The sequence below is a fragment of the Coffea arabica genome, chromosome 6c (assembly GCF_036785885.1).
Source record: "Coffea arabica cultivar ET-39 chromosome 6c, Coffea Arabica ET-39 HiFi, whole genome shotgun sequence".
Lineage (NCBI taxonomy): Eukaryota > Viridiplantae > Streptophyta > Magnoliopsida > Gentianales > Rubiaceae > Coffea > Coffea arabica.
This window is the reverse complement of record NC_092320.1, coordinates 3,548,262-3,564,302: the sequence shown is the minus strand read 5'-3', so window position 1 is coordinate 3,564,302 and position 16,041 is coordinate 3,548,262. Positions and strand designations below refer to the sequence as shown.

At 38.6% G+C, this 16,041-nt stretch overlaps 2 protein-coding genes across 2 annotated transcripts; both read right to left on the bottom strand.

The window, feature by feature from the left end:
* Window positions 1-5,409: 5,409 nt before the first annotated feature.
* LOC113695676 (L-ascorbate peroxidase, cytosolic) lies at window positions 5,410-8,666 on the bottom strand. Its single transcript, XM_072052085.1, is given in 11 exon segments — window positions 5,410-5,779; window positions 5,868-5,926; window positions 6,038-6,140; window positions 6,296-6,375; window positions 6,492-6,574; window positions 6,668-6,716; window positions 6,909-6,974; window positions 7,146-7,285; window positions 7,288-7,319; window positions 7,808-7,949; window positions 8,136-8,666. Coding segments are annotated over 10 exon segments (750 nt in total). The 5' UTR covers window positions 7,927-7,949; window positions 8,136-8,666; the 3' UTR covers window positions 5,410-5,760.
* Window positions 8,667-12,044: 3,378 nt separating this feature from the next.
* Window positions 12,045-12,608, bottom strand: LOC140008171 (uncharacterized). Its single transcript, XM_072051729.1, has one exon. It carries the CDS (start codon window positions 12,606-12,608, stop codon window positions 12,045-12,047), a length of 564 nt encoding a protein of 187 aa, XP_071907830.1.
* Between the last annotated feature and the right edge of the window lie 3,433 nt (window positions 12,609-16,041).

The window sequence follows — 16,041 nt, the reverse complement described above, 5'->3', positions numbered from 1 at the left end:
AATTTTAATACAGAAAATAATCATTTCGTACATAATAAAGGCAACGTGGTCCTAGTCTATCGATAAAGAAGAATAAAGGCGTGATGTGATGACACGCGTGAGCTTGAAAGTGGCGGTATATCACCTGGATTCAGTTATTCCCGTAGGATTTAACGCCAGAAGCCAATAGGTACCTGATTGAATTCAAAATTCATGGTGCTTTATCGTTTTTAGCTTATGCCGCCGGCCGAGGCAGTAGCAGCAACAACAAATCATCTGCCGCCGCTGCTGGTTTGTTTGTCCAGTTTTAAAAGCCAACCAACTCATCGACATGAGATCTCAGCAGTGAATACTATTCAAATCTTAACCAGTGGCAGCCCCTCTTTGAACTGTAGATCGAAAATTTCAACTTCACCTCTTTGTACTTCATCTACTCTTTCTCTTTGAATTTCACCTACAGACTACTGTAAAAAAAAAAAAAAAAAATTTAAAAAGATGTCAAAACACCCTTTTAATCTGATCAAATTCTTATATCTATTAACCATTATATATAATCTTTCTAGGCTCCACTTCACATAAATTAAGATAAATTAATCTATAAAAATATTATAGTTACTGTAAAAAAAAAAATATATTAATCAAACCTTACGCGGGATTTACCGCTTACCTACATCCATCATAATAGTCTTTTTGAATAAATTACTAGCAAATACCGACGCATCGTTGGGTCGGATCATGGAAATTCGCTCCATGCTTCCCAGTCTTCCAATTTGGAAGTCAATTGTTCTTTTTTTCTCTATTTATTGCGACTAGAATTTTGTTGTCCTCCGTTTGACGACTGCATGGTTTTCCTCGTCAAAGCCGCATCACACTGTAGATCATACCAGGAGGAGCTTGGAAAGACTTTGCTTTGACCATTTGGAGACTACGATACTGACAAATTCCTACAAGTAATTAATTAATCCAATGTCGGCCGCAATATTAACAGTCAGTCAGTCAGTCTGGTACATTAACGAAGCTGAAAACGTTTTACACGGGTCGACGACATCCAACCAACCCAAGAGTATAGTATGGGCAGCGAAATTTTTGTTCAATTTATATATGGCTCGTAGTAATTAATTCCTGACTCGCCCTTAAACTAATCTGCACGTATTCGGACTTTACTTTACTTTTAATTGTGCTTTGCCTCTGCGTTGAACTCATTAAATAAACACTTTGCCCCTTTATTATATTTTAAAATAAGAATGTACTTATATTTTTTTTTTTTGGTTTATTCACTCTCTTGCCTTTTCTTTTTCCACTACTTTCTTTTGACTACTTTTGTTTTTTTCACTCCTATCATGTCACTATTTTATTTCACTTTCCTATCAATATTACTAATTGGTATTCTTGTTATAATATTATAATTAACTTTTACTCATAATTTCATTCTTGTCTTATTTATTTACACTATTAGAAAATTTAGAACGAACTATATAGCATAAAAAACTATAATTAAAAAGCGTATATTACTAGCAATTTGACTACTTGAAAAGATATTAACGAAATAGAATTTGAAATTACTTAATATTTAAAAGCATGTCCTACAAAAATAAAGTAACTAATATTTTTATATTTTTTAATGTATAGTTGATAACCATTATGTGTATTACGGTCTGAATTTGTCACCTTGTTATCAAAATTAATTGATTCTAAACTCTAGATATATTGATTTTAAGTAATGCATGAAATAGTCTATGCGCATAGATAACATGTATTTTGTTATAGCATAGACTTTTCGTTTTGAATTGAGAAATTCGATGAAGGATTTGAAACCCATTCAAATCGTTCAAATTATTTGGATTATTTTAGAGGCATTTGAATTTATAATTCAACAATAGTTGTCAAGATACATTGTAAATACTATAATAATTTGTGATCCACAAATTCAAATACCTCTTAAATAATCTAAACAATTCGAGAGATTATTTGAAAGGATTTCAAATCCTTCGGTAAATAATTCTTTCACCTCTTGATTGGAAGGGAGAAAGTTTACAAAAATAAAATATGAACCTCTGCACAAAAAGGATTTGCACGCATATGCCTCACGGTGTGGAAAGATTTTAACTCGTGCCTTGTTTGGAACCCAAGTTTTTTTCCAAGTTTATCTGTTACAAGTTTTTTAAAAACTTTAACTACAATAACCTCAAAAAATATTCAAAAATCTACAAATTTCAAAAATTTTTTTAAAAACTTATACAGTAAGCTATAGTAAAGTTTTAGACAAACTCTCTAAAAACTCACATTCCAAATATTATTTAACCGTTTTGATCTGCACGTGCGCCTATTCTTTTACTTTGTGCATATCCATTCACAATTAGTTTCAAAAGTTTTTCTTTCCGTTTTTTAATTAGTTTCAAAAGTTCAACCACGAAACATTTTCTGCCATTTCCCCCAAAAAAGGGGCAAAAAAAAAAAAAGATCTATTTCCTCCAGTGTTATTCAGATTTAGGAATTAGGAACTTTCCAGGAAAACAGATCAGTCTTTTTCTTAGTGATTGTTGCGGGCCGGCCGGCCGGCAACTTTTATCAGACTATGTGGTGATTGAGCTTTGTCGTTGGCGTTACTTTACAGAAAGAAAAATGGTTCTTGTTCTTCTTTTCTCAAATCCTAACTCAACTTTTTGCCCTTTTTACTAGTTCAAGCGTTCAAGTTTTCAACCACCAAGTGGAATCGTACCTCACAATCACATCACTCGTTCATAACTTAAGGTATTTCACTCTATTATCCTCTGCGCTCCCAAAATCCATCTTTATACCTGCATGTTTTCACATGTCCCCCATGCCTTTTCCTTAACGTCTAAGTATCCACTCCTAAAAAAAGCATCAGACCATGTCCTGTCGTTTTGATAATCGGAGGTAAATACCTGTCGTCCGTACACTAAATAAATACATACATGAATAATGTATACCGGTAATAAATTTTTTGAACTTGTTATAATCTATCCAAGACCCAATTACGCTTGTTTCACCATCTAACGGTAAACTTAAACTTGAAGGCATGAAACCTTAAAAAAGACAGGGAAGTGAAACCTTCCAATCTTTTACACTTCAAGCCGTCAAGGTCCAATTCTGACCAAAGCAGAATTCACCAGGAAGAAGCCATTTTAAAAGTGAAGTACAACTCCCCCAAAAAAATGAAAGTGAAGTTACAAAGAATAAATAATAACAAAAACTACTTTTGACCACTGAAAAGAAGGTATCCTTTATTACTTTTGCAGCTATAATCAGACCCCTTTGACAATCAATCATGCACGCCCTAAGGCTCAAATTTGATTCGTTGCACCGTGTTGGCCTGAGCCTCCCATTGCTACTGGCTGGATTGAAGCAACAAACGTACACTCACGCAACTGCACCATTTAATTTTGCATGCTTCAGTGAGTAAGCTGGGGATTGCGGGAATGATTTGGCCCATGAACCTATCTAATCAAATATGTAATGAGGCTGGAGTCCAATGAATCTTAGTTTCATGATTTCTGGTGATTTTCAGTGATTTAAAACGTCAATGACTAGGATTTGGGTTGGATCTCATTAATTCAAATCTAAACCTATTAAATTTAGTTACACATAAACTCGTACCCTTATAGTTATGGATCTGAAAAAAAAGTAAGTTCGAACCTAAACACTCTTAAAACTGAATATCCATTGGATATCCACTGTATTTCTCTTAACATGCTGAAGTAAAAATATTCAAGAATTTTAACATGTAAATGCTTTTCTTAACATGTAAAACCCATTCAGTTTTGATTTTTGAATAATAAAATTAATATTCAAGAAGTTGAATGCAATAATTATTAACGTCTGATTCTATTTATTTTCAAAATTTCAACTGTATTCACGTTTAATCTATCATTTATTTGCCTTTACTTTTACTCCTTACGAAACCGCCTTTGGATGATGGGGAACATCCATGCCACACCAAGACAGCAACCATTCGATGTTAAGGCACCGATTTGATTCGATTCAGGGTATTATCACCCTTTACTAGATAAGGATTGATAGCGATACTCTCCAACATATTAAGGATCGATAGGGAAACTCCCCAACATATTAAAAATGCTGTGTTTATGCCATAGTTATTAAACCCCCGGTTAGGTCTAGTCAAACCGGTGAATCGGACATCGGATCGGGCTAAGTTTTAAATTAAATTGTTTAAGCAATCAAATCATTGACTAGTCAACGGACCGACGGTTCGACCGGATGAAACCGAAAATCCGGCTGATTTTGTCTAGGAAAGTTTTATTCCTTTGCTGGAACTCGACCCTTGGACCTTTGGTCCTTGCAGCAAGGAAGCATACCACCAAGCTACTTCACCATTGGTTGATTCAATAGCTTACTTATAAACGTTTTGTCAACTTTATCTTTTTTTTTATTTCTCTAAAACAAATTTATTTGGAATCTTTTAATAAAAATTTATGACCCCCAAACTCTATAAGTTATAAAATGGACTTAAAAAATGATATATTACATAATTCATTTTAAAGACAAATATTATTTTTAATAATTTTTTGCACTTAAAATTCATAAATAAGTTAGATAATTACACTAAACATAGATAAAATTTTATACTTGAAGTTTGGTATATTACTAAATAACTTAATATTTTATTGATTCTTATATGAATTAATTATTTTATAGCAAATTAAATTATATGAGCATTTGCTATGACATTATTTATTATAATTTATATCATATATCTTATATCAAAAATTATGAAATATAATATTTAAATATATTTAGTGACCCACCGGTTCAACCACTCACCCACTGGTTGAACCAATAATCCGTTGACCCACCTCGTTCGCCGGGTTCCCTTCTGGGTTGGGTTTAATAACCATGTCAGAATTATAATAAAAATCTTGATTCTTACTTACTTATACTCGAAAGAGTGACTCATAAATATATGGGTCCCTCATTTTTTCATAATTAATTAATACATTTATGTGATAAAAAGATCATATCTGCAGTTTTTTTTTTTTTTTGAAAATTCTCTTTTTGATTCAATAATAAATATACTTCAGAAACCTTTTGTTTATTGTAATGGTTCTTTTCATATGAATTCAATTTGAAAATTTGATTTTGAGCCCTTTTCATGCGTCCTCAACGACTGCAAGAAAGAAAGGGGACCTGTGCCCAGCGTGTGTGCTGCAGGATCGATCTTCAGCCGGGGGCTCATGATAAAGAATAGATAAGACGCTTCGTCCCTTCCTTGCCTTCTCTGCTTGCTAGGAATAATAACTAGGCTTAGAGCCCAAAATGTCATTGAGGCTAAGCCCTCAGGCTGGGAACCATCCTTGTAAGAAAGGAAGTGACTGTATCCCTCTTTTGTTTATGTTTAATCTTTTTCCCTAACGAGGTATTTTCGCGAAAAACCAAAAGCCGAAGATCTAGTTAACGCATCAATCACCAAGAAATAGGATTATTGTACACGAACAAGCTGGCCATGATCCCTCATTGTTCATACAAAGCATTTAATGCCTACACAACAAACGAAAATAAACAATCACCCTGGTTCAGTTCATAAAGTGATTACCCAAATCTAATGAGCAGCTCACGATTATGTAGCCTATAGTAGCAATGATACACAGTACAAATTCAACGGATCAAATGTTGAGGGCCATTAAGGGAATAAATCATCTACAATCGGAACTGGGGGAAGGCATGCAGAAGTCAAAGAAAAGCGAGCTGGGCAAGACTTCTTTGTCCCATCCCACGACCAATTCCCTGCTTCGTCATGGAACTTCAAGCATCATCCGCGAACCTAAATGATTGAAGAAAGTGGGTTCCCAGTTCCCAGACGAGAGATTGCATTATTGAATTGAATTGAAGGAAAGGCGAAAGTTAGTTACCCAAGTTCCGAGAGCTTCAAATGAGCTTCAGCATAGTCTGCAAAGAAGGCATCCTCGTCCTAGCTCAAAATCATCATTGCCAGCCAAGTTTAGTGAAACAATTTGTTGTTTCATGCTACACTAACTAGCAAACGGTCAAAAGCTGAGCTAAGGGGAGAAAATTAACATACCGAAGCATATTTCTCAACTAATGGACGTAACGCTGGATCTTCCAAAAGTGCTTTGTCAGATGGAAGCCGGATAAGATCTTCTTTCTCTCCACGCAGCAGTTCTCTGTACTTGTACGAAATAAGAGCATACCAATAATCAATTCGTGGACAGTGGTTCCTCTCGTGCGGTTTTCTCGGAAATTTGGGCAGGCGGCACTTTCAAACGGATCTATAACATGCTTAGAAACTTGCAAGGTAACAAAATGAACAGGAAGTTACTTGAAGTAGGAGTTATCAAAGATTAGAGGGTTACTGGTCCAAGGTCCCTCAAATCCAGAACGTTCCTTGTGACACCTTCCCTGATAAATTTCACCCGGATTTCTTTAAGTCAATGGACAATAGTAAATAGTGAATAGTGATCCATCATCTAGCTAAATCATTTTATAGGAAACTGACATGAGAGTTCATAGCATACCAAAGTATGACCACCAGAAAGAGCAACTATTTCCTTGTCGCCGAGCCCCATGTGTCCAAAAACTTCTCTCAGATGGTCAGTACCTGCATATTGCACATTGTAACTCAATAATGCAATCTTGAGATTTCAGTCATATCACATCTATGCTAGGAAATTAGATAGTACAAATAAGTAACCTTTAGTTGCATCTGGCAAACGTCCTCCAGGAGGAGGTTCATCTTTGTCCTGCAAAGGATGCAAAACTTGTTAGGTTGACAATGGAAACATCAAATGGAACTTCCAAAATGTTAACTCCGTTCTGCAATATACAGTTGCAAACATCTAATAAGTGATATTTTCCAAACCAAAGGAACCATCTCCCAGTTGATTTAAATTGAATTCTTACTTCCTACAAAAAGATGGATGGGTCAGACTTACAGGTCTGCCGGGATGAAAAGGAATCTCAGGGCCTCCAGTGACCTCAACGGCAACAATTCCAGCCAACTTGATATGATAAATAGACATCAATGACAATCATTACTTTTGAATACTAAAATCAGTTCTTTTTTTTTTTTGGTGTGTTTTGTGTGTGTGTGTGTGTGGGGGGGGGGGGTGGGGGGGGGTTGGAGGAATGGAGGAACCAATGCAATCTGGAAACTGAAAAGAGAGTTTTACCTGATAGAAATCAGCATAGGTGAGGAGTGGAAATTGTTCCTTGATTGGCTCCAAAAGTCGGACAGCAATATCAAGGCCATTATTAGCATCATGAGAAAGCTCGGCCGGGTGCTTGATAGTCCCGAAGGGCCCTCCAGTTTCGTATCCACATCATAGGTCCCTGCGGAATGCCATCTGAAGCAACGCGTATATGATCACGTAAATCACCCATCAGCAATGAGAAAAGAAATGAAGAAGAAGTTTCTGAAATTTAAAATATAAACTAACTGCACAGCTTTAAACAGAGAGCCAGAGAGATAATATGCCAATTGAATTATGCAATCAGGTAATCAAAAGACTGTTTTACACAAAGAAGATAAGAGAGGGCATGGCATGCCTAAAAGAATGAATATTTACAGAAGCAAGCAAATTCACTAGAATCACTACCCTATTTATTATATTCATATGAAACAACGAATTGATAGACCATGAGGGATCAGTTTTCATTTTCCTGAACTCAAGACAGCCAAACTAAACAAATTCAAGAAAGACAGTCCAGCAATCCACAGGACAGGAACAAAGCAACAAAGCATGCATGGTTAATCATTTGAGTTATCATCACAACATACTCAGAAACAGAACTAACTTGACTTAAAAGAGAGACGGATAAAGAGGCTGCGTACGCTAGTCGGAGGATCAAAGGAGCACAATGCTTCTCAGCAATGAAGCCTCTGAGCTTCCTCTTGCATTTCTCAACTGCCTTCTCGTACTCCTGGCTTACTTTCGGATATGATTTTCCCATGAAGGTATCAAGGGGATCTTCAGCTGAAAAATTCTTAGCATATAAGGATATCCAAAGAACATAATGCAAGAACAGCAATTCATGTACAAAGACATAAATAGCACCAAAGACTATATATGCTTGCCGCATGAAAAATCAAGAAGACAAAATCTACATGCAATTTAATACTACTAGCTGTACATGCAACGCATGCTCAAACTAACACAAACCTGAGGTGCAAAAGCCAAAGGAAAAAAAGAAAAAAGAAGTAGTTGCAGATGCAGTGCGCTTGATCAGCTCGCCCAAAAAAAAAACGAAAAGATTTAGTATCGAGTTCTTTACAAGAGAGGAGCGAATTTAGAGTCTGAATTTTAGAGGAGTGCAGGGTCAAAGGACGGGAAAGTCCTAGCTGCTGGTGTGGGCCGCATGTGGGCCCTTTATCTTTCAACACGTGTACTACCAGAAGCTTGTGGTGCCAAGGGCCAGGACAGTGTTGCAGTGACGTGTCAATGGTCCAGTTCAAGGAAAACAGGAGCTGGTGAAGTTTCGAAGCCCAAATCAACCTCATAACAACACTGTGGATAAGGTGTCCAATGAATTTGGGCCGAATTCAATCTAGACTCCGGAACAGATTCATTACTTATGGCCTTTAATTAACTGAAGGAATCCAAAGCTTCAACTTTTTGAGAGCAAAATAAGCTCATTTTTTAATGTGAAAATTGGTAAGAAAAGAAAAGCAACGAGCTCTTTTTAATTTCATATCTTCAGAACTGCTACAAAATATTTCACCTGTGTAATGGTATCGAACAGTAGCCAGGCAACAGACCAGCTCCCAGTGAACAGATATAATGAAGCTAGCGCAAAACAAGATTAAATAACAGGAAAAATCAATAACGAACTAATGAATGATCAATGAACTGAGATTGATATTGATTAAACAAGAGATTACAGAATTGGCGAGATGAAGAAAGGAAATGATAGAATGAAGGAAATCAGAAGGGAAAGGTCCAGGGAATGATCCCTTACAATTTGCTAACAATAATCCTATCTTTCCCTCTACTACTCCTGTCTATTTATAGCTTAGCTGATAACAAACTCCTTTGGCGTCTTCCAATCCAGCTTGGTCATGTGAATAGCTAACTGAATCTGTTTGCCGAGCCACTTGTTGTTGAGCTCAAGTTGGTTGAAGTTGTTTCCAGTAAAGGCGTGTTTCTAACCTCACGCCTATGTTTTCTGTTTCTTTTGTCTTCTTCACGCTTTCCTCTCCTAATTCACGCGTTCCTTCTTCTTAGTAAACGTGATATCAGCTTTCACGCCTTCCGCTTCCCTTCTGTTATCTTAACTAAGGCGTGATACTAAATCCACTCCTTCAGTTTTATTCTGCTCCATGACAATTGCTTCCCCTTAAATCAATCTTGTCCTCAAGATTGAAATCCAGGAAATTCCTGCTCAATTCGTTCAGCATCCTCCCAAGTAGCTTCAGCTGGTTGAGTACCCCACCAATGGATGAGCCATTGCACAGTTGCAGCATTTTTCTTTTTAACAATTCTTCGGTCTAACACTGCTACTGGCTCCACTCTGAGATGTCCTTGTTCGTCTACATCTGGTAGTTGGAGTACAGGGGTGGTATGGTCTCTCACCTTCTTTTTTAGTAGGGACACATGAAATACTGGATGTATCTTGGCTCCTTCAGGCAGTTTGAGTTTATAGGCGACCTTTCCTATCTTCTGCAATACTTGATAAGGCCCAAAGTATTTGGCAGACAGTTTGGTGTTGCCCCTTAGTGCCATAGTAGTTTGTCTATGAGGTTGTAATCTGAGGTACACCCAGTCTCCTGCATTGAAGGTCCTTTCACTTCTCTTTTGGTCAGCATACAGTTTCATTCTATTTTGTGCCTCTTGTAAGTTGCTTTTAAGTAGTTCATCCAGTCGTTGTCTGTTCTTCAGATGGTCTTCTACGGTAGCCACCCTGGCTTGAGTGTAAGGACCTAGAGCTAGCTGGGGAGGGGGTATTCCATATAGAGCTTCGAACGGGCTCATTTGAATGGCAGTGTGGTAGGTGGTATTATACCACCATTCCGCAAGAGAGAGCCAAGCATTCTATCTTTTAGGTTCCAAATGAGTCATACACCTTAAGTACATTTCTAGTACTTGATTCACCCTCTCAGTTTGGCCATCCGTTTGGGGGTGGTAGGCAGTGCCCAATTCTAATTTAGTTCCCAGCAGGGAGAACATCTCAGTCCAGAATTGGCTAGTGAATACCCTGTCTCTATCAGAGAGCATGTTGAGAGGTATTCCATGCAGTTTGTAGACATGATCTAAGAATATCCTGGCCACTGTTGGAGCATCAAAGGGATGAGATAAACTAATAAAGTGAGCTGATTTGGTGAACCTGTCCACAATTACCATGATGGTATCCTTCCTTTCAGATATAGGTAGCCCTTCAATGAAGTCCATAGTCACGTGGCTCCAAGAATATTTGGGAATAGGGAGTGGCTGCAAGAGTCCTGGATAGGCTGTGTGTTCATCCTTGCACTTCCTGCAGGTATCACATTGTAACACAACATTCCTGATGTCCTTATACATACCTGTCCAGTAAAAAAGTTGTTTAGCTCTGAAATAGCTGGCCTGTACTCCTGAATGTCCTCCTAGCTGAGACTCATGTAGTGTGGCAATAATCTTCTTCCTTATTTCCCCTGCTGAGCCAACTACTATCCTGCTTTTGTATCTGAGCACTCCATCCTGGTATGAGTGTTCTGGTGGATTCCCAGGCGTAAGTACTATCTGTCTGATCGTGTTCTGCACTTCCTCATCTCCTTGGTAGCTCCCTATTACTTCCTTTATCCACTCAGGTATGACACAGGTTAGTTCATTACAATCTCCTTCCTTTCCACCTGCCCTTCTGGATAGAGCATCTGCTGCTATATTTTCTTTCCCTTTCCTGTATTGAATCTCATAGCTGAGTCCCAGCAACTTGGTGAGCCATTTCTGTTGAAGTGAGGTAGTGATTCTTTGATCTAAGAGATACTTAAGGCTTTGATGGTCAGTTCTTATGATGAAGTGGTTTCCTTCCAGGTAGTGTCTCCATTTAGTAACTGCAGTCACTAAGGCTAGCAACTCTTTCTCATAAATAGACATTCCCAAGTTCCTAGGTGCCAGGCTTTGACTTAGGAATGCTATTGGCCTCCTGTCCTGCATAAGTACTGCTCCAATTCCTCCATAGCATGCATCTGTTTCAACCACAAATTGTTTAGTAAAATCTGGCAGAGCTAGTACAGGAGTGCTGCACATTGCCAGTTTGAGTTTCTGAAAAGCCTCATCTGCTGCTACACTCCAGTGAAACCCATCCTTCTTTAGTAACATGGTGAGAGGTTTTGCAGTAGCCCCGTACCCTTTTACAAATCGTCTATAATATCCTGTTAGACCAAGGAATCCTTTGAGCTCCTTGACAGAAGTTGGTGTGGGCCAGTTCATCATTCCTTCTACCTTTTTGGGATCTGCCCTCACTCCTTTTCCTGAGATGATGTGGCCAAGGTACTCCACCTCTGTTTGTGCAAAAGAGCATTTGCTTTTCTTGGCATAAAGTTGGTGTTCCTGTAATAGATTCAACACTTCTGCTACCTGCTGCAGGTGTACTTCCAAGGAGGGACTGTAGATTAGTATATCATCAAAGAAAATCAAGACGTACCTCCTCAGTTGATCCCTGAAAATGTGGTTCATAAGGCTCTGGAATGTTGCTGGAGCATTCGTTAGCCCAAATGACATAACCTTGAATTCATAAAGGCCTTGGTGGGTTCTAAAAGCTGTCTTGTGTATATCATCCACCTTGACCCTGATCTGATGATAACCAGCCCTCAAGTCAATTTTGGTGAAGTATTTTGAGCCATGCAGTTCATCCAGAAGTTCATCTATTAGGGGCATTGGAAATTTGTCCTTCATGGTGAGTTCATTTAGTTGTCTATAATCTACACAAAACCTCAAACTACCATATTTTTTCTTGACTAGTAATACTGGAGATGCAAAATGGCTATTACTAGGTTGGATGATTCCCATTTGTAGCATTTCTTTCACCAACCTTTCTATTTCTGTTTTTTGTACATAAGGGCACCTGTATGGCCTGACCTGGAATGGGGTAGCTCCTTACTTTAGTGGAATGCTGTGGTCGTGGCTCCTCCTGGGAGGCATGCCTTGAGGTTCAGCAAACACTCCTTCAAATTGGTCCAGCAAACTCTTCATCTCTGCTGGTATTACTTCAGTATCCTCCTCCCCTTCCTTCATCACATATAGCTGGACAGTTATTCCATATGTCTGCTTTTTTTTCCATTTTGCTAGTTTACTCCCCTTGATGGCCTTGAGCTTGGTTTTGCTGATTTCTCTCTTCAACTCCACTGGCTGCTTTCCTTGTAGGAACTTCATGGAGAGCTGCCTGAAATCAAACTCAATAGGGCTATACCTGGCTAGCCAATCTACTCCCAGAACCATATGATAGCTTCCCAGTTTCAAGGTATTGAATTGATGTGTGAATTTGTTTCCCTGCATTTCCCACTGAATAGTCCCCTGTAGCTGTCTGGACTCCAACTGTTCCCCATCGGCAACCCTGACTGTTAATGGATTCCCAATAGCTGGTAGTTGTATGGTTTCTGCTAATCTCTCATCAATAAAACAGTGAGTGCTCCCACTATCTACCAGAATTAAGATCTCCATTCCTGCTATCCTACCCTTAAGCTTAAGTGTCTTATGCTCAGTCCCTCATGCCAATGCATGAATGGACACTTCTATGTTTTCATTACTCAATTCCCTTTCTGGACAGTCACAGAACTCTTCTGTGTCTCTCCCTGATTCTTCTAAGGTTTCCCCTTCCCCAAAAGGTTCATCTATCAATATGTAATTCAGGTGGGCTTGTTTACAGACATGTCCTAAGGTATATGGTTCAGCACACTTGAAGCACAACCCCTTTTCTCTCCTGTAGCTCAGTTCAAAAGGAGTAATCCTCTTGAACTGATCCACTGTACGGTTTATAGGTCTAGTATTTCTATTGAAAAAAGGTTCTGGTCTTTTAGGTTGAAAGTTAGGTCACCTCTCTTTAGTATGTGGAGAGAAATTCTGTTTGTTACTTGGTGGGATACTGGGTGGGGAGGAGTATTTTTGTATCATTTTTCCTTGGGTTTTTCTAAGGGCTTCCAAGTTCTTCTCCTGCAGTTTAGCAGTTTCAATGGTATCTGCTAGGGTAAGGGGTCTGGTCATCCTAACCATGTTCACTATCTCTTCTTTTAAGCCACTAAGAAAGCATGATTTATAGTAAGAATCAGGTTGGCCAAGGAGAGTTACCATTACGATGGATTTCAGCTGCTCGAACCTCTCCAGGTACTCAGATACACTCCCAGTTTGCATCAGCATGTTGAACTCCTCTATGGCCTCCTCTGGATCTCCTTTTCCAAACCTTTCACACACTGCCATGGTTAGCTCCTTCCAGGGTACTATTCCCCTCTCATGATACATGCCATGGAACCAGATATCTGCCTTCTCCTTGAAATGGAGCTGAGCAATATCTGATTTCATCCCTTCCTCCACTCCATGGATCTGGAAATACTTGTTTGCCCTCCTAACCCATTCTCTGGGATTACTCCCATCAAATGTAGGAAAATCCATTTTGGGCAACCTGGTCCCTCCTTTACCTCCCATCCTCTTAGCTGCATCTGTGGTAATTTCTATCCGTGTCTCCCTCTCAGAACTACTACCCCCTACCTCCTTCCCCTTGTCGTTTAACTTGGCCATGATCTGAGCCATCATGTTCATCATCCCCTCATATTTTTGGTCTAAATTCCTGGTGGCTTTTTCTGTGTTTTCCTGTCTATGCTCCATTGCCCTCACAGACTGTTCTACCCCATCATTCCCATTGGCAAAAGTCCTAACCACACTCCCCAACTCAGTGAGTTCTTTCCTCAGAGCCTCCTCCTGAGCCTTAGTCATCTCCCTATGGCTCGTAGCTAGCTCTGATACCACTGTAATGGTATCGAACAGTAGCCAGGCAACAAACCAGCTCCTAGTGGACAGATATAATGAAGCTAGCGCAGAACAAGAATAAATAACAGGAAAAATCAATAACGAACTAATGAATGATCAATGAACTGAGATTGATATTGATTAAACAAGGGATTACAGAATTGGCGAGATGAAGAAAGGAAATGATAGAATGAAGGAAATCAGAAGGGAAAGGTCCAGGGAATGATCCCTTACAATTTGCTAACAATAATCCTATCTTTCCCTCTACTACTCCTGTCTATTTATAGTTTAGCTGATAACAAACTCCTTTGGCGTCTTCCAATCCAGCTTGGCCATGTGAATAGTTAACTGAATCTGTTTGCCGAGCCACTTGTTGTTGAGCTCAAGTTGGTTGAGTTTGTTTCCAGTAAAGGCGTGTTTCTAACCTCACGCCTACGTTTTCTGTTTCTTCTGTCTTCTTCACGCTTTCCTCTCCTAATTCACGCCTTCCTTCTTCTTAGTAAACGTGATATCAGCTTTCACGTCTTCCGCTTCCCTTCTGTTATCTTAACTAAGGCGTGATACTAAATCCACTCCTTCAGTTTTATTCTGCTCCATGACAACCTGGTACTGACAATCATATCCTTAGAGATTATGCATGATCCCTTACTTCCATTTCAATAACCAAATTGTGCAAATTTCCAAAAGATTGGATAAATCTCTGCAAGACATGACTGGTATTAGGTAGGTTTCTTCGTCTTGCTGTTCAAGGTTGTTTCTGGTAGATAAACAAATTAGCCATCATAGTTGACTTATTGGAATGCTAATTCTAAGTTCTATGTGCCGAAATTTGCTGGAGATATTAGGTTCAAAAGTAATCTTAATTTTAGATAGGGTTTGAGAACTTAATTAAAAGAAAAATTATTGAATGATCAAGAGAAAAAATTCGGGTTAAATATTAAGTTAGGTATGAAAGTAGTCTTAATTTCAGGTGGCATTTGAGAAATGAATTGAAAGGGAAAAAAAAAAAAAAGAATGATCAACTGAGATAATTCGCTAGGTTTTGCTGCTTCTTTTAGTATTCCGTTGGAATTGCTTTTGGCAACTTTGATCACCTTAAATTGTTACTGCTGCTGCCGCGCATAATTTCGATTGCATCATCAGGCAGCCTTAGGATTTTGACTGAACTTCTCCATATGACAAATGATGCTGTAAAGACGAAGAGCAGAGGGAGGCCATTTTGACGCACAACGGATGGATCTTCTGTCCTACTTCATATGTCACTCTCTGTCTTTACTTTTTATTATACAGAGGAAGGCCATTTTGTCTTCTGTCCCACTTCTCATGCCGCTCTCTGTCTTCACTTTTTATTATACGACATTAATATGCAACTTGTGATGACATCCAATCTTAACGACCATGATTCAAGATTTTATAGCAGCAACTAATTAATCCTAACAACTAGGATTTACATCTTAGTAAAAATTAAACATGTCAATGTCAAATTATCACCTCCTTCCTTGTCTTTAACAACTTTCAAAAGATTAATCTTTTGAATTGCCACCTTTCGTTACACTTCCAAGTTTTTGACAGCTAAATCTCTAAAAGGATGGGTTAATGTGAGCAAAATCCCTTAGACATTAACATAGACTGCCACAGATTTCTAATCTCATTTGATCTACCTGTTATGCGATCCATTTAAGTCTGCAGAATCCATAGTGCAAGTTCCATACACATTCACATGCAACTACTTTATAGCTCAACATAATCCAGAGGCGATAATTGTTTACATCAGTAAGACAGCACATTCTTCTTTTTTTTTCAACGAAAACAAGTAAGACAGCATATTCAGATGAGCCCTTCAAGATAAGTCCAAAACAGCTTAGAGAGCTTAACTCTCCATAACCTCAGGGTAATTACCGCTTGCAGGCGCAGCAGTTATGATTGTAATCACTCAGCATGAAAAGCAATTTAGGCTAAAAAAGTTCTAACGGTCAAACACCTCTGCCGGCAACCCAACTAACGTGCTGCAGAAGAAGAACATGAGCGATGGCACTCACTCAATGCACATACAAAGATGGAAACCCTTACCCTGTACATCATCACCTCTAGCATAATTACAGGCGCAACAGTCATGACTGAAATTTCTTAAAGA